This window comes from Pollachius pollachius (assembly GCF_949987615.1).
Source record: "Pollachius pollachius genome assembly, chromosome: 2".
Taxonomy (NCBI): domain Eukaryota; kingdom Metazoa; phylum Chordata; class Actinopteri; order Gadiformes; family Gadidae; genus Pollachius; species Pollachius pollachius.
In genome coordinates, this window is record NC_136935.1 from 34,840,337 (window position 1) to 34,865,408 (window position 25,072).

Here is a 25,072-nt window from a genome sequence, read left to right on the forward strand (position 1 = left end):
ACTGAAAGAAGTGTGGTTGGTGGAAGAGTCATTTGAGGTGACCAGGCCTGCATTAACCTGCCATTGGGCCCTGGGGCTGAGCGGTTTCATAGGCTCCCTAAGAGGGGATCTTACAATAAAGATGTGTGTGTGTGTGTGTGTGTGTGTGTGTGTGTGTGGGGGGGGGGGGGGGGGGGGGGGGGGGGGTGGACGAGAAATCAAAAGAGAAATCCTTATGGGGGGGCAGTTACAACCTAGTGCCCCCCTTTTTTTCTTGGCTCATGATAGGCCTCTGATCTTTGTAAGCCCCAAACAAAAAATCACATTGTCTTGGGCCTACGCCGATCGGGGGGCCTATCATGAGCCAGTAATAAAAATAAATAAATAAAAAACATTTACTGCAGCTCATGATAGGCCCCCTGATCGTCGTAGGCCCTGGGGCTTCAGCCCAAGTAAGCCCGGGCATTAAGTGGTGACACACTAAATATCAACCGACCGGCAGTCGATATTCCTATTTCCTACCGAGCAACAGGTGAGTCAGCAGGCTGCTGATGCTAATGGGAGAGTAGAGCAGATTCCCAGAGGGGCTGAGCTGCTGTAGATGGTGGTAGAGGCTCGTGGAGAACTCGGCGAGAGACTCCTTCAGGATGGCCTTCCCGGAGCGGCTGTCCGTGTCCAGGCAGGTCTCCCAGGCTGAGCGGAAGCCCGTGCACGAGAAGGGAGCCGCCGTAGGGGCCACTGAGAACAAACATAAAGTGATGCTAAAAAATAACAACAAGGATTCTGAGATTGATTTATGAATTATATTGATCATTATTACTTGTACCATTATTATTTGATTATTGTACATTGTCGACTACTATGTTGTACTTAGACTGTAAAAATAATTCTCTGGGAAATAACTTGAAGTAGGCTTTAGTAGCTGGAAGTAGTACTTTTAAGAGCTTTGTCTCCCCAAAGGTAATTTATCTTGGAAATAAAATGGCCTGGTCACAAAGGGGGAATAGAGCTTGCCACTGAATTCAAGGTAAAAGCATACTTTATTTGGGTCTTTTTAAAGTTCAGGTCTAAAAGCTTCTGCTGTTCCTGGTCCAATTAGTCCTTTTTGACACAGACAATTCAGTTGAAAGTCATTGGCGATGCTTTTAAGCTCTTGCTGTCTACATCTCACTTATTACCACCCAGAGATTCATTCTGTGTTATCCACAATTCTGCAACATCTTCCTGATAGCAAAGAAGCCAAAGGAGGTCTCCGTATTTTATTTTAATTTGTAGTGTGACCATCACCATCACTTGAATTATTCTCATTCAATAAATTCTCTCTCAAGCCATATCAGTGAAGGTTATGAGCCTTGATTGAGTTGTGTGCCCGAAGTGATGTTGGATGTGGCCGTGATGCAGTGCTTGGCCCACTACAAAAAATAAACAAGGTTTTAGCCTCCATGCATGTCACCCGTTCCTTCCATACGTAATAAGGGATGATTTGGAACTCCTTACCTTGCCTTATAGGAGTCTCCCTTACAAAACTATACTCTAACCTCCCTACAGTATTCAAGTCTCTATGGTAACTACCCTTTAGAGTGCCAGTGTTCATTAACCTTTATGAACATGGTTATAATGGGCCAGGATATCATGGTGTTTGTTCAGGGGGTTATTGTGCCAAAGTCTCACAGATCCAACCTATACCTTCCACGATGAGCTGGATGACGCTGAATATGCTCCCGTTGACAGATTCACAGCGGTACAAACCGCTGTCCCCCACAACAGGCTCTTTGATGGTGATACTCTGGTCTCTGTTGCCCGGACTGCCGAACACCCACTCCACTCTGTTGGCGCTGCCTTCCGCCATGCCGTCACCGGGCCTGAGCAGACTTGTGTTGCCGTCGAGGCTGACCTTGTACCACTGAGCGTAGGTGTCAGACTGAAGATGGGCTGGGCTCTCGCACATCAGGTTGATGTCCCAGCCCTCGTTTATCTTCAGGGTATAGGCTGTCAGTTCTATGTTTCAATAAAGTTAAACAGCACCCATTTTACAACCAGGTGTGAGGCTGATTAATCAGTACCCTTTCAAATCATTCCACTAGTGACATCACACTTGGGAGTGTTCACCATCAGAGGTATTATTCACCTGGTGGTCATCTTGGTTCAATCTTGGTTCTACATGCAGGCTGGGGGGGGGAACTGAATGCGGAATGTCGCAAGATGGTTGCTTGGTTATGAGTTAAGTTTTTTTTTTAACCAGTACCCTATTTTCCGATCATTTTGGGTCCAACGGACTAATGCAGACAACAGTTTCTGAAACTGCTCCAGAATTGAGCAAGAAAGCTGCAGCCGTCATTTGCATGACCAGGCTTAAATGTATGCCAATGTATGTCTTCCAAAGGGGCTTGTATTATATTCTAACATCATGAAAACGATCCCAACAGCGAAATACAAGGTTCTTCTTCCCTTATGCTTTTCTATTGTGTCAAACCGAGTCTTCTTCAGGGGAAGTCTCAGGGGAGTTTAATGTTGCAGATTGAGAATGCAACCTTCCCTTGAGCGAGACTTGGTTGGACACGAAAACAAACAGACCGGGATCAAGCGAATGGTTAAGAAATAAGTTGCATTTCTCTGTAGGGAGCCTTTCCATAATGTTAAAATAAAATAGGAGCCTGACACTGGTAAAGATAAGCACTTTTAGAGGACATACATTGACGGGGCGCTAAACCCGAGGAGATATATTGCAGCCGGTTTTCGTAGATTAAAACTGCAGAGAAAATAGGATCCTGGTGGAACAATCGCAAAGTTGGTCCACCAGGGAGAGGACCCGGGGGGGTCGATCTACCCAGCATACATCTTGGTATATTCTCCCACTTGTGATGTCAGAAGTGGACAAATGTCATAATGGCATGTCATGTTCACACCAGCCTCTGGTGATTAAGCAGGAATAACAATGCCAATAGGTATGTGGATAAAAAGGGATCTTTGTGTGAAGAAGGAGGAGGCTACTCACTCTCTACTGTAATGGTATGTGTGTTCATCCACACTATGTTTTCCTCCCGGGCAAAACACTCATAGACTCCCTCACTGGCGGGAGTGATTTTAGATACGGAGAGAAACATGCTGTTCTGCTCGAACTTGAAGTTTGGAGAAGGAACAATGCCTTTTCCTGTTGAGAAGCCAAATTGAAAGTTACTGTAGTATTTTACTGTTTTAGTATTTAGACACTTTTATCCTAAATTCTTAATTCACATACATGTTATCAATGAGCAGGTAGGGGCTCGGGATACAGGTGAATTGCAAAACCCAGATCCTTTTGCCATGGGGTCAAACACCCTAACCATTTGATTATTCTGGACCCCCAATAGGCTTTTATTCTTACAATATTCTGGTCCCTATGTAGGGTACATGATGTTTACAATGGGTAACTAATGTGTTCAATTAATTGCTTTGAACTGTTTTCTATTTTAAAAGAATAATAATAATACCATTGTGTTTCCACAAAATGGGCAACTGGTCGATGCCTCTATCGCTTGGGAAACAGGGTAGTACCAGCGTGGAACCAGCTGCAGCATGGAACTTTAATGACCAACAACGCTGTAGATATATTCAGGTTAGGAAACTGTTTTTGTGGATTCATTATAGGTACACAATTCATTACAAGCCAACATTTGTATTTATTGGCCATAATAGCCCCCCACACCCACCGACCACACACAGACACATCACTTGTGGGATTTTACCCACAAAAGTGCAAGAATTTACAAACTTTATCTACAATCACTATTTGACCATAATGGTCATATGATTGTCCAGAACATTAATGAATCCCTGTATAAATGTGAATATTACTACCAAACCTTTCTTGCTGCCATTTAATTTATATTTTTTGTCACATTTATGAAAGGTCTCAAGGATGTGTTTACCTCAAAGAGGAGCTGTAGCCCAAACACAAATATGGTTTGATATCTCATCTGAAATAAAGTAGAAAATGTCACTAACAAGTTATTATAGGGTTTTTAAAACAGCAGAGTTGATCACTCTCAACACATTTCATTATCAGATGGACTCAATACTGGACCTTCTGCAAATATTGTGTCCAGTTTCATGCATTTTTGTTTAGTATTTAACACGCCTTATTTAACCAAAAATATCATATATACAGCGTTATAGGAAAACTTACATTGACAGAACTTCCAAAAGCATCAGACGTGAGCTGCCTCATGAAACCAGATTCAAACTGAAACTCAAACACTGTTTGCTGTTTTATAACTGGTAGTGTACAACCACCTAAAATGGCTAACCTATGAATGTTGATTCAGGGATGTTTGTTTGATATTCTGCTCTTCTGATTTAGAGGAAATCACATGGTTTTCAATGCTGGCAGCAACTAGTGAAATCTTCTTTATTGATTTTGTATTTTACCATCAGGAGCATTTGTGTATAACTGTATTTATGTATGTATGTATGTATGTATGTATGTATGTATGTATGTATGTATGTATGTATGTATGTATGTATGTATGTATGTATGTATGTATGTATGCAGGGTGCGATTTGTGAAAAAACCAGAGGGGGGGATAATTTTGAGAAACATTTTAAAATGTTTCAAAATGAAGACGGACCTTGTGTATTTTGGTTGTTAATTATTACGATGTAATGGTGAAAATACTTTGGGTGGGGGGGATAATTTTTATCCCCACCGAGGATAAAAATAATTCAGCAGAGGGTAGGACGTGTAAACCAGAGGGGGGGATAATCCCCACCATCCCCACCGGCAAAGCGCACCCTGTATGTATGTATGTGTGTATGTATGTATGTATGTATGTATGTATGTATGTATGTATGTATGTATGTATGTATGTATGTATGTATGTATGTATGTATGAATATATTTATGTATGGAGGATGAAATTAAAACACTCGGTTTTTATCCAATAGCATTCAGGTTTTCCTGCCACTGATCGACAATGCTGCACTCTACCTCTATCGGCCCCACTTCATGGGGCGTACTCAGGCCAGTGTAATCGAGGGCCAATTCAACGAAAGAAGAAACACAAAAGTTTTAGAAAGTTTTCTTTGGCAGCCAGATGCCCTCTTTGACTTTATAAAAACGCGACACAGATATTCAACCATGTAGATATGTGAAGGATTGACTATAAACGTGAAGTTCGTGTCATCTTGTCTTCAGATATTTCCAAAGAGAGTAAGTTTACGGCCGATCATCTGACTTTGTAGCAGAAATTCTCCAAACAATAGCTCAGCATACGACCTCGTCGACCTAGTGCTTTTGGTTTGGAAACTAATCGGATAACGTGTATTATTACCAATAATGTGTTTAAGTGCGACTATCTTGTAGGCTTATCTTAAAAACCGTAAAATGTAGTGGTCTTTTTTTATTACATTGGCTTTGTACGCACATTCATTGATGGGATTAGAGGGTCCGACTATCCCTAACCCATTTTCAAAGTGCAGTGTTGACAATCCGCAACACCACGAAACAGTGTTTGATTTCACATCTCATGAAATTGTACAATCTCAATCATTCCCGTCCCTTAACGCAGTGCGCTCCAACCCACTGGGCCAGGACTTCTGAGGCCATGGCAACACAGTTCAGCATCGATGACGCGTTCGTTCTGGACGGAGAAGAGGATGTGGCGGTGTCCGACGGAGAACGCGAAGGATGGAATAGTCGAGAAAAGGACAGAGAAGCAGCAGGAGAGATGACATTTGGTCCCTTGTCTTTCACGAAACCTCAGAGCCACCCCTCGCCGGCTACAGCTGGCTCTGCAGACCACAGCAATCTCAAGTATCAGGTAGATGGCCTACTCTACTCACACATGCATGCAAATAACAAACATTCACAATGACTTCTATGTGTTGTAAACATGACCCTTTCAGAATCTAGAAAATGAGGACGTTTTGGGAAGCAGTGGGCATTCCTCGTTCAACAACTTCTTTAAAATCAGGTCAGTCTTTCAATTCTAACTTTTAGTTTGTTCTATCTATGCAAAATGTATGAAAATGCTGATATTCTTTCTCCCCCTCCCTACAGTGACCCTTCCAACCTGTCTTACTGTAGCTCGCAGTGGTCTTTCAGTACCCTGAGCTCCGTCACCCACCTCTCCGCACACTGCTGCGGGTAACTCACTATTTAATACTCCCATGACAAACACCCTTAGCCGCTGTAAGACGATCCTGCCCCTATAGGAGGGTTTCACAAATATGACACAAATATTCCAAGATGCCTGATTGGTGCTTCTTCACCATTTTTACAAGATTGTGGAAAACTAGTACCGAGTTGGCTACCTTGAACCCACTAGTGTACACACTTCTGTTTTTCATTGTATTGAACCAGAAAAAAACATATAAATATTAAAGTTTGATTTGATAAGCATGTATTAAATCAGACACAAACCTGTGCATCATTGTGCTGTGTATCAGGTGGATGTCTCACCCGCTTGTCAAGAAGAACTACAGAGTGGTCCTGGCTTCGTTCCTCCTGCTCATCACTGGAGTTGGTACGTTCAGCTTCATATCATGTACTGTTCTCTTTGTGTTCTTACAAACACACGCACGAATGCACAAACCACTTTGTATGGAAATATAGTCCCACCTTGAGGAAGCTCTGTTCTGTAGTTTGGTTGCTTTCAGGTGTATTGATTGTAAAGTAAACTCTGGTTGAGAGTGTGTGGGCACCTGGGTGTGGGTATTTGTGTGCATGGGAATATTTCTTTAGTGCTACTACCTTGAAGGGGACATGTTGTTCTCTCTCTCCTCAAATTTGTGATGAGGAATTGAGTGCTTGTTTTTCCCTGATTATTATTATTTTCCACTCTGTTTAAATCTACCTCTGTTTAATTCGGAAAATGAATTCCTTCATGTCTTTTCGGGGGGATTTATGTGTGTTTGTGCGTATGCCCTCTAAGCATAGTAGATTATACACCATTTTTAAGATATGAAAAATGACCATTATTTTCTTCTGTCTGCTCCTGATCTCACATTTGTGTTCATTTATTTTTCAGCCCTTATCTTTACAGGCATTGTAATCCAGTTAAACCCAGATGCAGGTGAGAACAAGCACATGACAAAAACAAGACCAGAAAACAACAGCTTATCCTCAAAGAGAAAGGATTATTACTTTGCGTTCATGGTCCAAACTTTCCTACCCCTAATGCATAAAGGAGTGCTGTAAGTCAGGTTTAGCGGACTATTTACTACAGACTGGAATGATAAAGCAGTGTTATTCCACTTTAACCTCATGTTCTAGCAAACACAGTAGGAAAAACCAAGCCACATGGTCTGCCAAAGTGGCACGAACAAACATATATGTATGTTTGTGCCAAAGTGGCACGAATATACAACATATATACCATATATATATATACATATATACCATATATACCAACAACATATATACCATAAAACCTCCCGCCTGCCACCTACCTCAATGCAGTCTATTTCACACATTTAGAACTATACCACACTATCCTACACTATTCTATTCTACTATTCTAAACAAACACTCCTCATATATTCTGTATAATTTTCAAAAGTAGGTCTTCTTGGGTGTTGTAGTTACAAAAGTAAAAAAGAAAGAAGTCTGAGTAAGTTATCAGCTATAATGATTAGGTTTTAAACTAATGGATCTGTTTGTGCAGGTGTTTCAAGTGCGATTTTCTTTGTTCCCGGATTCCTTCTCTTCATACCCGGGGGTAAATATTTATTTTGGATTTCATCCCAAGCTATGTTTACAACTGTACTGTCGCCAGTTGGAGCATTGGGAAATACAATTCTAAAGGGCCTCGGCTATGTCATGGTTGATCGACTGATCAGATCCGGCCTACCAGTTGGTACAGTCCCAACAGGGAGTTGATCTATCAAGTATACATCTGATTGGACACAGCAAATGGGGGTGGTTACTAGTGGATCGATTTTGAAATATACTTGTTGTTTGGCAACGTTAACGGTCTTGCTCTGTGTTTGTTCGACAGTTTACCATGTGACTTACATCAGCTGTGCTGTTCACGGGAGGCGGGGCTTCAAATTCTTCTACCTGCCTTACTTTGAAAAATGATCAGTGGTTCCAACTCTACATCTTGTCATTATTTTCTCATCTTGTTTTCCGTTGCTATGTTATTTTTTAACACACTTTGTTCAGTCTTTATTGTAAAAAGAAACACTAAATGAATTGTCCATCATATGTTTTAACATGTCATTATTATGACCACTTGTTACTTTTAACCACTAGAGTGTTACATTTTTTTTCACTTTATATGCGTTGTTATGATAATATTTGGTAAACCTGTGGATGCTTCAAATATGTGAATGATGACATAAAAATGTGAAATAAACAAATTAAGTTTTTGTATAGCAAAAGAACAGTGCCGATATAATTGTCTCATCTAACACAACACCCACCATTCCACCATAATTTAGCGTATGCTTTAATATAGGTTTCGACAGGCTTTTTTTCCCCAAATATTAACGAAAAGGTAAGGGTTCGGGATTCTTGCTCAAGAAAACCTATTACTGTGTATTTTCTGGTTAAACACAATTATCCTGCACTGATTACCAAAAGGTGACATAATTGTTTCATGTTGATGGAGGTATTCAAACAACGGAATTTATGCATACATTAACCAATCTTGGAGAAGTGTATTTCAGTACATAAAGTGGCTACGTGTGTGATAGACCCCTAGGCTATCACGAGACGTAACGTCACGCCCCTATCAAGCTATTGACTTGAATCTCCAAGAAGGATGGAGGAGGTGGCAAGCCAGCTAAACGAAGAAGGGATACAAAAGAAACTCACCAGTCCTGGAAGAGGGGAGCTATCAACATTTCCCGATGGAACTAAGGTAGAGACAGTCGTGGGGATAAACGGTTTATGTGCGTACAGTACGTAAAATGGCTACATTATGTGTTGATTTTTGCTATGTGGCTAACGTCAATGCTAAGGTTATTTAACCTGAACTATATTTCAACGAGTTGCCGTTATTTATACAACTTTGCTATTAAAATAAGTACAACTTTGCTGACCGATCATTAGGTTCCCTAGTGTCCTGATTTTATGATGCTTTATGGTACGTTTGATTAGTTGTTTCAAGCTAAACCGTATCCCTTCTAGTGAGGCGGAGGCGGGCCAATAGAGCGTGTTTTCCCGGGCGTTGATTGGTTGGCACGGGCTGTCAATTGGGTTTCAGTAGTTGTGATTGGTTAGAATATGTGACAGCCAATATGGCTTCCTAAGAATTTTTTTCCTCCAGGTTAAATAATGGTTAACTGTTAAATCAACAGTAAGTAAAATATTATAATTAAACTGATGAATCAGGTTCGCATAGTCATATATTGTGTGTTATATCTAAACGTGTGCGTTGTATCTGAAAGTTGCGATCAATCGAAAAGAGTGTGTTGTATCGAAAAGTGAGTTTTATCGCAAAGTGAGTGTTTTATCAAGATGTGTCTGTGTGCGCGCGTCTAAAAGTGTGTGTTGTATTTGAAAGTGCAAAAGGTGTAATGTTTTGTATTCCTCAACCAGGTGGTGTTTCACTACCGCACCAGCCTGTGCGATGGCACGGTCCTGGACGACTCCAGGGCGATGGGGGGGCAGAGCAAACCCATGGAGTTAATCCTGGGCAAGAAGTTTAAACTGGCTGTGTGGGAGAGGGTCGTCATCACCATGAGGAAAGGGGAGGTCGCTGACTTCACCTGCAGCACCCAGGTGCGGGAAGCAGCTACTCTGGGAAATAACTCTTCGATGTAGCTCTTGTGTCAGGCTATGTCAGCTACGTGTTTTTCTGACTTTAGTGATTACTATTCATTTCAATGCGCAGTGTAATGTTAAACATGTATTTTTATTGGTAAACCTCAAAAAATGTATAAGACACAAAAATGCAATCGAAGAACAATCTGAAAAAAATCATGCAGTGAAAACATACAGTATTAGGACTGCATGAAACAACATAAGTGTATAACCATTGTTATTATGGTTGTCTATTTGATATAAACACATATAAAATGGATTGTATACAAATAGCATAGCAGTTAATTATAATCATACTCATAACTCATTAAATGCATGTTAACACCAGGCCAGAGGAGCGCTATAGCAGAATAACACCTGTATCTGGGTCCCATCACAGCACACAGCGCTGTACCACCTGGTGTCCCAGTCTCTGAGGAACATCAGTGCGGGGAAAGACCCCCTGGAAGGCCAGAGGCACTGCTGTGGCATCGCCCAGATCCACTCGCACCACTCCTTGGGTTACCAGGACCTCGACGCCCTGCAGGCCAGCCCCCAGCCCCTCGTCTTCACCATAGAGCTGCTGGAGGTAGGCCGCCTGACAGTCGTCAACTAATCAGATCGCTCTATGGCTGTGTCTCAATTCAGGGGCCGCATCCTTTGAAGGACGCGGTCAAAAGGTGTGGCCTTCGTAGACCGTGAAGGCCGGACCGAAGGCCGAGCAAACGTTTTTAAATGAGACGGTCTGGCCTACGGAGCATTTCAAGTTTGCGTAACAAGCCGTTAACACCCTTTACCTTACGTGCCGACGCGCCACTCCTGTAACCTAGCAACCCTGACAGCTGCGGTTCAAACTGGACGGCGGAGCAGAAATATGGAGCCGTTCTATAATAATTATATAAAATATAACGTTAATTAGTTTAACGTTATATGGCTCGTGTTAATGTCATTGAACTTTGACAATAAAGTTACCAATTTAAAATAGTCCCAACTTTATTTTAATATAAAAAAATGTTTTTACATAGTTTTGTCATTAAATATCTAATTTGCTGCAACTGCCGCTTCCGCTCTCTACGAGGCCATTTCTGAAAAAATCCTACGCGCAATGAATCTTGGGATACGTTGGGCCGTGAAGGATCCAGCCGGTGGAACCTTTAAATCCGGGAAAAGAAGGCTGCATTTCTCGGCCGCATTTGAAGGAGCCTTCGAAATGGGACAGCCTTGACGCGCCTCTGTGACGCAAGCGGTCTTCAAATGCAGCCCTCGAAGGATGCGTCCCCTGAATTTAGACGCAGCCTATATCTTTTCTTTTCTTTTTTCGTGCAATTCAGGTAGTCCCTGAATCGTATCTAAGTGCATATATCTAGATACGTATCGGATCGCCCTATAAAGGAGAGATGCACATCCCTACTTACACTGTAAAGGAAGTGCAACACTGATGCACACTTATTTCTAGACTATATACCATGATGCATAGCGGTTTTCATTAAAATCAAATTCATCACATATGTCTGTGAATGCTTCTGTTGTGAATCACTTTACTTACTATCCTACACATCTTTTCTATTTTTCTTAGCTTCACTACTTCACTACTTCACTACTTGTTTTGTATTCATTGTTAGTTTAGTCTTGGTACATGGCTGAACCATGCCTCCATTGTACAAAATGACAATGAGCAAGATATGTTCATGGCATGGCACCTAAAATAAGAAACGCTTGCTATGCGTGTCCAGGTGCTTCCCCCGGGGTCCTTCATGCTGGACGTGTGGGCCATGTCGGACAAGGAGAAGCTGGACGCGGTTCCACAGATCCACGAGGAGGGAAACTCCCTGTTCAAGGAGGGCCGCATCAAGGAGGCCTCGGAGAAGTACTATAACAGCATCGCCTGCCTTAAAAACCTACAGATGAAGGTGAGGAGAGAGCGTCCGTCGACGGGGGTTGTTGTGTACAGGAGGGCAAAAATGAGCCACGGCTATCGGATCTTTTCTATGCAGACTGAATTTGTCTAAGTGATTCACTCATCATTGATTTGTTTTGCACCTTATTTATGGGTTTAGATTTCACTTCATCTAATTGAAAGATGTTGTCGGTGAAGCACGGTGGGCTGATGTGTTTTATAGTAGCATACCTTTATGCTTTAAAAGTATTAGGGGTGGCCTTGAGTCTTCAGGATTTCAAATCGTCCAAATGACAATAAATTGGGAGGATGTTGTGTTCAATGAGTGATACTGCAACATTGCTTGACTTCTAGAGGGAAAAGTCAATAAGTTATACAGTCTTTTCTGTGGGCGTGGTGAATTGACTCAGTCCTCTGGGTGCATTTGCTGTGTTAAGTTTTGCTTTCAATAACACCCTTGTTTTTTTCATAATCCCTTTGTGTAATGGCAGTAGCACCGTCCAATTGTTTTCTCTTTTAAGTAGTTGTTAGTCTAGAATAAAAGTTATTCATAAAAGTTTGCCCGCATTTCGACTTATGGAAGTGATTCCCCTTGTGGGTACTCTTTGGTATTGCATTTGTGTTCTGCCACATCAGTTTTTTAGGACTATGCTAAAATGCTTCATTCACATGTATTTCACATTTCATCAGTCGAATGCTTCTACTTTGTCTTAAAAGAAGAAATCCGGTGTAAAATGGATCTGGGATATGTTTAATATGATAACGAGTTGGGATGTTCGTTTGGGAGCAAAAAAGCGCATGTAGACGCATTCTTAAGTTTGCTGTTTTTAGCTGATTCTACCAAAACGCTATAAACTTGGAACGATGGGGCCATGTGTTATGGTCAAAACTAAATCGCTATTTTAAACCACTTAAAAGGCTAGAAGAAGCCCGACCCTTCTTTGGTAGTATACTAAGGGTCTTAAATAAAACGAGGCATTAATAACTTTAAGTGTACAGATTGTTTATTAAAAAGGACAATTTATCCACACAATACCATCAGTAGTTCCCGTCGACGCCATCTTGTCTTTAAGACTTGATAAGTAGATTGGCGAACACAGAGCTTGTGTGTTGAACATCGATGTCACAAGCTCTGTGTTCGCCAACGATTTTCATTTTATATGTTAAGACCCTTATTATACTATCACAGAAGTGTCAGGCTACTTCTAGCCTTGTAAGTGGTTTAAAATAGCGATTTAGTTTTTACCATAACACATGCCCCCATCGTTCCAAGTTTATAGCATTTTCGTAGAATCGGCTTAAAACAGCCAACTTAAGAATGTGTCTACATGCGCTTTTTTGCTACCAAATGAACATTCCAGCTCGTTATCATACAAAATAAATCCCAGATCCATTTTACACTGGATTTCTCCTTTAAACAACAGGGTTTTTTTCATGATCAGATGAATACCGTGCCTCATTAGGCAGAACTGAGCTCTTCCTTTACAGAGAAACTGGCCACTGTTTGATTTCATAGTTGCTTAATATTAATTGCGGTTTATTATCTTATCTTAATTATACAGGGTTTCCATGGGTCCTTAAAAAGTCGCATAAATCGAATAATCTGAATTTTAGGCCTTAAGGCGACACACCGGGCCGAAAATCGGCACCGGTGAGACTTGAGAGGTCGGTGACATGAGTCTCTTTGGTGTGTACGGTGAAATCGGGCCACGTCGGCGTTCTTTTCAGCCGATTCAACATGTGTAATCGGCAATTTGAGTCGTTCAGTCTTTTACCATTCTGAATGGTGGAGGGCTAGCAGCTTGACTAGCGAATCAGTGAAGCCCGGAAGTGAGGATGGTAAACATACCAGATAAACAGTGTAAGCGAAGACGATGTCGACACACTCTCGCAACGCATTGTTTGGCATCGAATTGGATCATGTGGACCAAATACTTGCCAAACTTTTCATATTCCATTATTCCCTGACGAAAAACTATGCGGCATGTTTCCAACATCTATGACGCTAGTGTGGTGACTTAGCAGTGATGATGCTACATGAGGCAATTATGATTTATATGATTTTTATGAGTCAATCTGTCCTATATCTTGCCCCATTGAAAATGCGCTGCACCATGTTCAGACATGAAATGAGTGTGTAGCTCTTTGGCTGCTCGCCGTTGTATCCACAGCTTTACCCACTTAGTGCGTCTAACTTTTCTCCTTATTTTTCGCTTACGACTTTCTTCTTCCAAAAGAAAAAGCGCGAGAGCTGACAAGGCCTGTATCTTCGTATCAACATCATCCATCGGTTGACAACAGTGACTGGTGATGACAGCGTGCTCTGTGTTTTGGTCTAGAGAGAGGACCTGGTATTTCCGATTTTCGTTTTTTTTAGACCGCCTGTTGTTTTGGGGACATTACATCCCGCGCAAGTGCAGAACATACGGCGTGTGTGGACTTCCCATTTCGGTTGATCGAGTCGGCCAGATTATTAGCCCGACTTCATTTACTGACGCGAATCGGGCAGTCGGCCCGGTGTGTCGCCGCCTTTAAAACGTCTTAGAGCCCTGAGATGGGCCGACGCACATGTAATTGTCATATTGTGAATGGTTAAATGTATGTCGAGGCTGTTGGTCATTTATTGCAGGTGCTGAGCCATACTTGCTAATTGTAGTGCATGTAGTTGACTTTACTTTCCCTAGAATGCTATTTGCCAATATTTTCCATTAAGTCATTAGCAGGCACTTTGACCTAAAGAGACTTGTTCTGACTTAAGTACAAGTCATTAAAGAGCGGGTAAGGGGTTAGGATGCCCTACAGTTTTAGACTGCGGACCTCTGGGATGGAACCCCAACCGTAACCACTGCTCTGTACCCTCCCCCGTGACCCTCAGGAGCAGCCGGGAGAGGAGGTGTGGATCAAGCTGGACATGATGGTCACGCCTCTCCTCCTCAACTACTGCCAGTGTCAGCTGGTCCAGGGGCAGTACTACGAGGTCATCGAGCACTGCACATCCCTGCTCACCAAATACGAAGGTGAGGCTTCTTCAGCCCCTTTCACACAGGCAGTCTAGTCTGCACAGGGCAAAGGGCACTCTCTGCCATGTGTGAAAGGGCACAGGACGGACATCTTCCAGAAAACAACTGCATGGGTGAACAGCGAAAATAAATAGTGGTGCTTGGAAGGTTATCCCAGTAATTGAATAGGAACTATGTGTGGAAGGGGACTATCATTATTTACAGTCATTATTTACAGACGCTTTCATCCAAAATCAACTCTCTGAATTATCTTGTACAATATTTTGGTCCAACTAGTTATGTTTTGTTTTAAAATTAACATTCAAATTTAAAAAGTAGTTCAAAGCCAACTTGATTATCACATCACAATCAACACACCACAGGATATGAAGAAATACCCCCAAAAACCTTCCTGTCGAGGCTGATCATGTGACCTCCCCCCCCCCCCACTCCCAGAAAATGTGAAGGCGCTCTACAAGCGGGGCAAAGCCCACTCGGCCGTGTGGAACGAGGTGGAGGCCCGGGCTGACTTTGCCAAAGTGCTGGAGCTGGACCCCACGCTGGGCCCATCGGTGGCCAAGGAGCTCCGGGCCCTGGAGGGCAAGATGCGTGCCAAGGGGAGAGAGGAGAAGGACCGATACAAAGACCTCTTCGGCGGAAACACCCAGACCGCCAGCAGCTCCCCCGTACGTCTGGTTTGAAACATGCGTTACTCGTCTTGGCGATAGAACAAGCTAGTATGTATTGGGTTTGATCTTCCACAACAAGGCTTTCTTCTCAAAGCCTGGTTGTAAATAAAGCTGTGATAAGCTTTATTGACTCCATGCGGTGAGAATGTGTTTCGGCCTGGCGCGGGTATTTGGTTGAGTCATATCTCAGATTGGTCTTATTTCGAAGATGTTGTCTATTCTTAGACGTTGTTTTGCAATTATCCTATTCTGACAATCAGAAAACTGCAGCTCAAACTCTGCGTTGCCATGGGTAGTGTCTTTCCTTAAACGAATGCAACACATTTCTGTTGGCTCAAAAAAATAACAATTTAAGCCGACATGTAAATAACCGGTACCATATAAAACAAAATAAAGGCACTCACTATTTTAGCTATTTAAACGTCAATTTGGCGCCTAGAAGCTTTGTTAAGATATGTCTTATTGAGACCGATTTTCGGGGAAAAACATATATCCCAAACTGGCAATCCTTTCTACTATAAGGTTCACCTGAGACAATAAAAAGTAAGTGTGTCACCAGCTCACTGCCCATGCTTAATATTATCCATCTTTCTTTGAGAATCATCTCTCTTTACTTAAAAAAATCCTGATTCTAGGGACTTTTTTTTTTGCACCGTTTGGATTTTCACTTTGATCTGCTTCATCCTCCACAGGCTTGACTCCACCACCAGCCCAAACCAAGACCACGCTTGTCACTGACCTTTTGATGTGGAGAAGCCATGGACATTGAGCGCTCAGTTTTTATCCATGCACAGAACTATACACCCTTCCACCTCCATCCCTCCATCACCTCCCCACACCCAGAAACCCTTGCACTCACTGTATGCGGTATACCTGCAGAACAAGGCCCCCCCTTATAGCCAACTGTAACCCAAAGCCTGAGATAAGGGCAGTAGTTTCTGTCCTCCATGTTGTTCATTTATTATTCTTCTGCATCATGTCTTCACCGTTGCGGATCTTCTTTCCATCGCACTCACTTTTCCCCTTTTGTTTTGTTATTCATCTTTTCTTCTGGTTCTTATGCTGCGATAAGAACCAGCGATTAGTTAATTAACCTTTTGTTACACCCCCTTTATTAGATTAAACCTCCTTTATTAGATATCTTAATTAGTATTCAATGTATCAACCATTACCCAAAGAATTAGTATTCAGCTGCTGCTTAAATGTCCTGTGCACTAGTCAGATTCCACAAGACGACCCAGTGAACAATTGAATACACAACCCTGGCAGTGTGAACAGCTTGTAGCTTGAATCTTCATAGAGGGAATACGTAAGGAAAGACTTGTTATGACTCTAGTGTCAAGGCGCTGTGGTAACAGCATAATAACCTTGACATGCTGAAGTGTTGGGGCGGAAAAAAAAAATGGGACTTTATATATTTGTCCTCTTTGGACCAAAATGTCACCGTCGTATTGACAGAGGAAAGAACACGCTAATAGTCACACGCGGCAAAAGCAGGAAACAAAGACAGTGTGCCGTCTGCCCTGGAAAACCCATCACGTTGTCATGACAATCATATCTATACTGACTCACGTAACTATCTTATTTTTATGTTATCGTTGCCATTTCCTAATACAGTGCTTTATATTTCAACTGTTCTTTGCAAATACATCTGTTATTATTGATTGATGCTTTGGTTTCTTTATATTTTGTAAGTGCTGGAGGGATGTTTGTCTCTTTATCTGTTGACCCTTTTTTTTTTCTCTGCCAGCCATTTACTTTCACTGGGAGAGAAAGAAAATACTGAACTCACTGCTAATACATTTCTGTTCATGTTTTTGAGTTGCGTTATGGAATCAAAAGGTGCTAAAGGCTTTCTAATGGAAGAGAACGGCTTCGTACACGTCGTGTGAAACAATTGCTGCCTCGAAGGGTAGCTGTCTCCCAATGCACATATAAAGCAATACTCCCTTATATTAGGCAAGGCAACTTTATTTGTAAAGCACTTTTCAGGCAGACTCATGCTTAGAAAATGATTGTGTTGGTGCCCCTCTAAAGAGCAAGTGCACCCACTGCTTCAGCGGGACTTTTAGTAGGTAGGGTCTCAGAAAAGCATTCCCTTGTTGTGAAAAGAACAACACCCGTGTTTGGAGCAGGGTGTAACGATCAGTGTTTTGGGGAGGCTGGCTGAAACATGGTTTTATTCGTGGTTTCTCTAAATTTAGTAACAGATCAAAATACCATATAATTAGCATGTTATGTTATAACAGGTTTTTTTTTTTACTTGCTCTTTAAATGTCAATAATTGTTAACTGGCTGTTGGAGGAAAAAGTCAGGACCCAATAATTCAAATCAGTTTTTGTTTTTATTTAATTTAGATATACATACGGATCTGCAAAAATCTCATTTACAAAATTGCCATAACAAACTGACAAACGGAAAGATGGAAAGAGGGAGTTTGGGGTGTGAGAACTCCCAACAATGTTGCTCTTACAAAATGCATTCAACAGAACAAAAACGGGTCAAAAGGTCATTAGGGTTTTTCAAGGAGGTGCACATTATTTCTGCACAGAAAAAACAGGATAGAAAATTCAGCCCTTGGTTGGAGATTGTTGTTCACAGAGATTCAAGCCAAGCGTTGGGCCTCATTTTTAATTAAACCCCAACCTTTCTAGGTCCAACGGTCAGAACCTGAAATGTCATATTTTTCCAAAACAAGTTAAAAAGCCCCCCCCACCCCCAACCCATCCCTACAGTCAGTGACAACATCCATCTCCAATCTGTTGAACCTTCAAACATTGAACGAACCCGGTGAAGACAGACATGGTGCGGAGGAATGCAGATTATAAAATGCAAATGATAGGAGCTCAGAATGAGAGACTAAAAGGTGGAGTTGAGACCTTAGCGAAGGCATCGATGGGGGAGGGTAGGAGAGGCGGGGGAAATGTGAACAGCGTTATGTGCGTGCGCTCCGCTCGGTCTCTGCCAGACACTCCCTGACGAGGGCCCGGGCGTGGATGATGCCTGTAAGGAGCAGAAGAGGGGACAGTTTAACGGGATGCAAGGCGTCAGCCCGGCACTGGGCCAAATGGTCTCCTGCATCCCCTGCAGTTTACCAGGTGTGGGATCACAGTCACGGACAATACACAATGAATGTCAGTTTGCTGTGAATGTAGAAGGCATATCGGAGATAAAAAGCCAACAAGGGCAAAATACCGCACGGACCGCGAAGCAGCCCAAGGAAGTTGATTAAATGGATTTTATTTATCCATTCACGTTAGTTTACATTTCATATCGCTCTGAAGCAGCATGGATCCTTATGGTAGACCGCCTTAAACAAGGAACATTTCCTAAATACATCACTAACCTCAAACTTCAAATCAGGACGGGATTGCTCTATTTGCTTCATACCAGGTATTGAACAACATAACATAAAAAAAATATCTCCCACTGACTCCAATGCTTTAGAGCTTCCTGTAGTCTGCCTGATTTTATCTGCCCATCTCACAGTCTCGCACCTAAACTCCTCCCCCAACATGTTTTTCTCTGAAGTAGTACTTTCCCCTCCCTGGAAAATGGTTCATATAGATTATTGGTCTTAATTTATATATGGTTCTTTTAGGTTTTTAAACGTACCAGTGAGGCCCGTTTTAAAGAAACACGATTGGCACACTGGCTTAATCCGCAATTTATATCATTTGTCAAAAGGGCTTTAGAGTGCAAATAGTGCCGAGGAGCATTGTGATTTTTGAAATGATGAAAACAGCGGTTTAGTGAAGCCAGGGGATACTGTAATGAGGCTTTTATCTCCCAGACCAGTTTGATCCTTTAAGAGCTATAATTTGAGTAATTTATAAGAAATGGCATTTCACTTCTAAATGGTGTGGAAAAATGGTGAGGGAAGGGTCATTTGGGTTGTTCATTTAAAGAAATTTGCTTCCGCCCTCGACTACCCTCAATCGTAGCTACAGCAGCTTGAAAAATGTCAAAACGTACGAGTGTCTTCAAGATGTATGACCCAAGCTGACCCAAGCTGTGGTGCTTCACCACAGTTGGACTGAACATCTAACCCTTTTCTATTATGAACAATAGTTAAAGTGAGCTGTACCCCTCTTTAGTCTCTCCATGGCACTCTTGCTTCCTGCGTAGGTGGGGCGAATCTCCCGGCTCATCTCCTCGATGACGGAGAGCAGCTCGCTGTAGGTGGAGCCCTGGGAAACCTTGACCGGCTGTGAGGGCACAGGTGTTGGGGATCAACGATATGAGTCATTTATTCACATTTATCCACAAACCGTTATTAAGCAACCTTTTGTTCCTTAGGTTGTGTTTTAGTCATTCTAATGTTTTAAATTTTCACCGTGAACTAACCACAGATACCCATCATTATTTGGCCCCGAAAGAAATGCTGTGGGCTTTCTGAATATGCTGAAGAGCAATTTACAATGAAAACTTGCAACCCACACCTGAATAATAATTTCATTGAGAACATTAGTCTGGTATAAAAGACTACCGGTCAACTTTTTGAGTAGTATATGCGCCTGTACCTCCTTTCGAGAGGTACAGCTTTGTCCAGACCTACCTGGACAAAGCCCATAGAAGGACGGACCAAACTACCAGACCTACCTGGACAAAGCCCATAGAAGGACGGACCAAACTACCAGACCTACCTTGACAAAGTCCACAGAAGGACAGACCAAACTACCAGACCTACCTGGACAAAGCCCATAGAAGGACAGACCAAACTACCAGACCTACCTGGACAAAAGCCCATAGAAGGACGGACCAAACTACCAGACCTACCTACAGATAGTTGGACAAGGCCTTTAGAAAGGGGGACAAAGCTACAAGACCTACCTGGTCAAAACTTATAGAAGGGGGACCTTAATCAGAGACATACCTGGACAAAGCCCATAGATGGGGGGCCGAAGTCACTGAACGCTGGCCTAAAGTTAGACGAGGATGGCAACGACGGAGAGGGCACGCTGGAACCTAGGAAGGTGGAGAAATAAGACATTTTCAAAGCAGTACCTTCCGATTGATGTTCTCTACAAAATAAGGCATTCTATTCTCAGTTGAGAGGTTCTGGGTCCAACCGTCAGCGGTCTACCTGTAGGCACCCTTGAGCAAGATACCCTAACCCCATGCTCATAATTGAAGGACTTGAAAGAAATTAGCTTTGGATTAAGCGTAAGTGCCGCTGACAACACAGGCCTGATGGTAGAATCCTTTGCATGCCTAATATGGGCTTACCTGGAGGCGTGTGGTTGGATCCGGACGGCGCGGGGGCGATGGGTTTGTAACTCATGGCGAGGTCACTCCGCAACTCCCCGTACGACGCTCCGCTTCCGTCCGCACCCTCAACCCGGTGTTTATACAGCTTTACTGTGGGGCGGTGAGCTCCAGAGAGCTGGGGTCAAACAAAACACAAAAGTACTTGACAATCCAGTCTGAATCCCAAAGTTCACCAAATGGGAAAATAAAGTGAAAAACAATAGGTGGTCAAGTGTATTCTAGTTTGGGTTTAGATTGTGTACCACTGTGATTGTTTACAGTGTTGAAGTTGAATTATATACAGGCCTGGCTTTGGATCGTTGTAAATATCTATAAATTCTCCCTAAATAGTCATTATACAGCAGCTGATGTTTGGTAATAGTGCGATAGATTCTCACTTCCGGGCTATAAAAAGGTATTTGAAACCAGCTGTTCTTTCAAGAATAATTTATCAAAAGGTTAATGGATACAAGAAGGATAACGTGACCCGGAAGGCTTAGTTGAAGTCCAAGCAATGGCTTGCAATATGGCTTTAAGCAGAACTGAACATGAAACGAACACCACTACACGAGTCCATAGGGGGTTTTATATTGTCCACTGATTCGAGAGTTGAATGTAGACACGACAGTTATACAATTATGGTATATATTTATTAATATAGGATATTTGTGACCCAAACGCCGGATTTTTGGGTCACAGCTGGGGTTAGCTTTTGGCTAGCTTGTTGTGTTGCCGGTTGCAAAAAACACTGCCAATAAAAGGCAGTAGGAGCGAATATTCACCCAAGAAAAAAAAATATTTGCGTAGTTTACTTTCTCGGGACCATTTGGAAAGCTGCCTACATTTGAAAAGGTCAAATAATCTTACCTTTCTAAGGTGAGAGTTTTTTGATCTCAGGGAGGAAGAATGGCTACAATCAGGCTTTGACTGAGTCTGCGTGAACAGGGGGCGTGGAAGGTGACCCTGTTCCTGCGTCGCCATTGGTTAAAGGAATATACGCACCCACATGCGCAGAGATTCATACATTAGTTTTAAATAACTGTATTTCTGCATTGTGTGTGTGTGTGTGTGGGTGTGTGTGTGTGTGTGTGTGTGTGTGTGCGTGTGCGTGTGCGTGTGTGTGTGTGTGCGTGCGGTGAAATACACACACGTGCCTTGCAAAAGTATTCAACTTCTGCTACATTACTAATGACTCTGGATAGCAATTAATAAATTCATATTTTTCTTTAAATCAATTACTAATAAGTAACACTTGACCCGTGGGAGTAGTTGTAGTCTGTTGATATAATAACTTTCAATGTGTTAACTTAACTTTCAATGTGTTAACTTAAGCATTGCTTTTAAAGCTTACCTATATTTTAAACGAAAACTGACATTGTTCTTAAAGGGGGCATGACATCTTACATCAGTAGTTAACCCTGCATTTTATCTATCGTTTAAATTAAAGGGGACATATTATGAAAACAACACTTTCCTGGGATTTGGGGTGTTGTTTTGGGTCTCTGGTGCTCCAACACGCATAAAAAACTTTGAAAAAAGTCTGTACATGATTTTTTGAGTGAGATATGCATCTCTGAAAGTACCCCGCCTACAGTTACCAAACGAGCGAGTCAGTTTTGACGCCCCCTCCTACGTAGGAATAGCTTGCCTAACGCCAGACCTCATCTCAATCTACATTGAGATGAGGTCTGGGAACCACACATTCATTTTCTCGTATTTGAGGCGTGGTTTACGATTGCCCGGAGCCGTTTATTGGGCGCTAGGAATGTCTATCATATGAGTCTGTACGTAGCTCATAGCCAATCAAAGTCTGATGGTAGCAGGGCAAAGACATCCTTCTTGGTAATAAAAGAGTTCAACGCCGAAAGTTGCTCTATTTTCAAAATAAACTTGCGTTCTAAACTACTTAGAACACTATCTAAGGCTGCATCGAAAGGTAACGTGTCTGCTGCCATTTTGGATCCATAAACTACAAGCTTCGGTGTGTCGCATAGACGTCGTCATCATCTTGCCGTCCCTCCCCGTTCTGTGATTGGTTCCCTATCTCAGGCGAAAATCGGATCCATGGAATCCAGGCTGCCTAGCAGCGCGAAAAGAAACCGCACCGAACTCGGCGGCAGCTCAGCTCCGGGAGTACAATCCCTTTCTCTGCCTAACTGCCTCCCCCCGCCGGAGCTGCCAGACTGCCGCCGAAGCTAGGAGGAGACATGGAGGAGAAAGGGATTTTACTCTCGGAGCTGAGCTGTCGGAGTGCCGCCGAGCTACCCCCGCCAGACTTTTCAGCTCCCGGAGGACAACCACCGGAGCAGCCGGAAAGCTTCGGCGGCAGTTCAGCTCCCGGAGTACACCGTCGAAGCTGGTCGGCCGCCGCTTCGGCGGCGGCCGACCAGCTTCGACGGCGGCAGTCCGGCAGCTCCGGCGCTGGGAGCTCGGCGGCAGTCCGGCAGCTCAGCTCCCGGAGTACAATCCCTTTCTCCTCCATGTCGCAGTTCATGGACTTCAGAGAGTCAAGGCCAAAGTTCCTTTCCCCCAATTCTTCTCAACCATGGCCGAGATATCCCCCACTACGAGTCCTTACTTGTTGTGGAAGTGCCATAGACGTCAGACACAGTCTTTATGATTCATAAAATCATCCGAGGTGCACATAGCTTTTGGCCGTGATATTAGATATAATATTACATAAATACCTATATATAATATTATTATTATTATATTATATAGATATAGAGCTCCAGGAGTCCGCAAACGGCAACAATCCCTTCTCCTCCATGCTGTGGTTCAGTCTGACAGCTCATTGGTCAATGGGCAGCAGTGTATTTGCATTAAAGCTACAGACACCCGAAACTGAGCATTCTGAAGGGCCTGAAACAGGGGAACAGAGGTGGGCGATATTTTTTTCCTAAAAGCCTTATCCAGCAAACAACTTCGAAAACATTTTTTCTGGAACTCAAATACTATGTTTACTTGTTGTGAAAACGCCATAATATATCTTCTTTAAAAGGAGGTACTTCCGACCAGCTAACTGGACACTTCCATTGGTAGCGCTTGGAGGAATGTCTCTAGCTATTGCGAGCAAGAACGCCAAATAATTGAAGATGTAATTTGTTGTTTGTCCGTCTCATAGGCATGATAATCAGTGGCGACTGGTCATTAGGGGCAAGTGGGGCTCGGCTCCACCTACTCTCACAAGAAAAAAAATAAAATGAAAAAATAAAAATATAAAAAAATTATATATAAAATAAATTATGCATATATATATTTAAAAAAAAATCTCCCCAGAAAGTACTGTATAATAATAAGTTTGGCTTGCTTCTTCAGACTGAGTTCGTCTGGAGGGGCAAGAGCGGCTCGAGCCCCACCAGCCCAATGTAATGTGTATTGGACTTGAAAAATTGAAATGCGCATGCTCAGAGTGTTTCTCTGTTGAAGTGGACGGAGATTATTTTACTTCTGGTGGGGCTAGCCCAACCGGGACCACCATGGACATATATGGTTCGTTCCACAGTGTAATTTCAATTTGCACCGTTCATTGGCTGTAGTGTGTGTTGTGATGAGTCATGACTCGAGTGACCTCCCACCCCACCTCACCTCACGTGCCGCGCGCGAGGATTCCGGTAGTGAAGATGAGAAGGAGAAGGATAACTTTGCTAACAAACATGTCGGATGCACACAAATGAAAACGAGTCGACAACATGAATGAGGTAGATCATCTATTGGAGCACAGATTTGAGACCCTTAGTCTGGAGGAAAAATTTGAGGTAAAAATGTCTTGTGCTTTTCAGTCTATTTATGTTTTTCTCGTCTTATATGTTCCCACTCCTGGCCTGCACCTTGTCGTGGTGATTGGGCTTTAAAGGGGACATATCATACCACCAGGTGTGAGTGTGATTAGCCATTACAAGCCATTTTCAAAATGTGCAGCATTGTGACATCACAGGTGGGCGTGTCCACCTAGATGTGTGACGGATAGATGAGCAGTGTTTGCTAGTCTACTGGGTAGGCTGGTAGACTGATCTATCCGGCACACATCTAGATGGACACGCCCACCTGTGATGTCACAATGCTGCACATTTTCAAACCTGCTTGTAATGGCTAATCACACTCACACCTGGTGGTATGATATGTCCCCTTTAAACCACGACAGGCCATTCTGAATCTTTTCTTTCACAGCTATTATCTTTGATTTCTCCTCCAGGACACTGCCTAGGCCTATGGGAGGTGTACTCCATGGTAAAATGATATTGGGTTCTTATAGTAGCTCTTACAGCTGTTTGCAGTAGTATCATTTTATTCTGAGGTTTACGGAATCTTAGTTTAAAGTTTAAAAACTTTTAAAAACTATACTCATATTATATATTCATTATTGAAATGTTTTGATGTCAGCAATAAAAGATTAAAAGCTGCACTAATTTACATGCTGTTATTTATATATATATATATATATATATATATATATATGATACATGGAGAACAGTCACTTAGATCAAAAACAAAAAGCCCAGCATACTGAATATTGTTAAAGTATATTTTT

The 25,072-nt window shown here is 42.5% G+C and overlaps 4 protein-coding genes across 4 annotated transcripts in view; 2 read left to right on the forward strand and 2 right to left on the reverse strand.

The window, feature by feature from the left end:
• serping1 (serpin peptidase inhibitor, clade G (C1 inhibitor), member 1) overlaps nt 1–1,927 on the reverse strand; it is a gene marked incomplete at both ends in the record, with an annotated part of 6,124 nt that extends 4,197 nt beyond the window's left edge. The window contains 2 exons of the mRNA XM_079730324.1: nt 502–717; nt 1,666–1,927. Coding sequence (XP_079586450.1) covers nt 502–717; nt 1,666–1,927 — 478 coding nt within the window. The remainder of the gene's footprint in view (nt 1–501; nt 718–1,665) is intronic.
• A 3,082-nt stretch (nt 1,928–5,009) lies between these two features.
• On the forward strand, nt 5,010–8,334 carry tmem134 (transmembrane protein 134). The gene is made up of 8 exons (XM_079731008.1): nt 5,010–5,167; nt 5,526–5,777; nt 5,863–5,930; nt 6,017–6,103; nt 6,406–6,482; nt 6,987–7,031; nt 7,623–7,676; nt 7,956–8,334. Exons 2-8 carry the CDS (start codon nt 5,562–5,564, stop codon nt 8,036–8,038), a joined length of 630 nt encoding a protein of 209 aa, XP_079587134.1. The 5' UTR covers nt 5,010–5,167; nt 5,526–5,561; the 3' UTR covers nt 8,039–8,334.
• A 372-nt stretch (nt 8,335–8,706) lies between these two features.
• Nucleotides 8,707–16,955, forward strand: aip (aryl hydrocarbon receptor interacting protein). The gene is made up of 7 exons (XM_079758987.1): nt 8,707–8,822; nt 9,503–9,685; nt 10,107–10,295; nt 11,440–11,616; nt 14,479–14,620; nt 15,059–15,288; nt 15,984–16,955. The coding sequence occupies exons 1-7, from the start codon at nt 8,724–8,726 to the stop codon at nt 15,987–15,989; spliced, it is 1,026 nt and encodes a 341-aa protein (XP_079615113.1). The 5' UTR covers nt 8,707–8,723; the 3' UTR covers nt 15,990–16,955.
• Nucleotides 16,956–17,633: 678 nt separating this feature from the next.
• Nucleotides 17,634–21,522, reverse strand: cdk2ap2 (cyclin dependent kinase 2 associated protein 2; the record flags this gene model as incomplete). Its single annotated transcript, XM_079729737.1, has 5 exons — nt 17,634–18,294; nt 19,379–19,499; nt 20,168–20,259; nt 20,521–20,677; nt 21,409–21,522. The coding sequence occupies 5 exons, from the start codon at nt 21,520–21,522 to the stop codon at nt 18,227–18,229; spliced, it is 552 nt and encodes a 183-aa protein (XP_079585863.1). The 3' UTR covers nt 17,634–18,226.
• Between the last annotated feature and the right edge of the window lie 3,550 nt (nt 21,523–25,072).

Bases quoted from the DNA above. Each gene is read 5' to 3' on its own strand.
- tmem134 (XM_079731008.1), top strand. From the start codon at position 5,562: ATGGCAACACAGTTCAGCATCGATGACGCGTTCGTTCTGGACGGAGAA. The intron at 6,104-6,405 runs GTAACTCACTAT...GCTGTGTATCAG, and splicing joins CTCTCCGCACACTGCTGCGG to GTGGATGTCTCACCCGCTTG. The intron at 7,677-7,955 runs GTAAATATTTAT...TTTGTTCGACAG, and splicing joins CCTTCTCTTCATACCCGGGG to TTTACCATGTGACTTACATC.
- aip (XM_079758987.1), top strand. From the start codon at position 8,724: ATGGAGGAGGTGGCAAGCCAGCTAAACGAAGAAGGGATACAAAAGAAA. The intron at 11,617-14,478 runs GTGAGGAGAGAG...CGTGACCCTCAG, and splicing joins TTAAAAACCTACAGATGAAG to GAGCAGCCGGGAGAGGAGGT. The intron at 14,621-15,058 runs GTGAGGCTTCTT...CCCCACTCCCAG, and splicing joins CCTGCTCACCAAATACGAAG to AAAATGTGAAGGCGCTCTAC.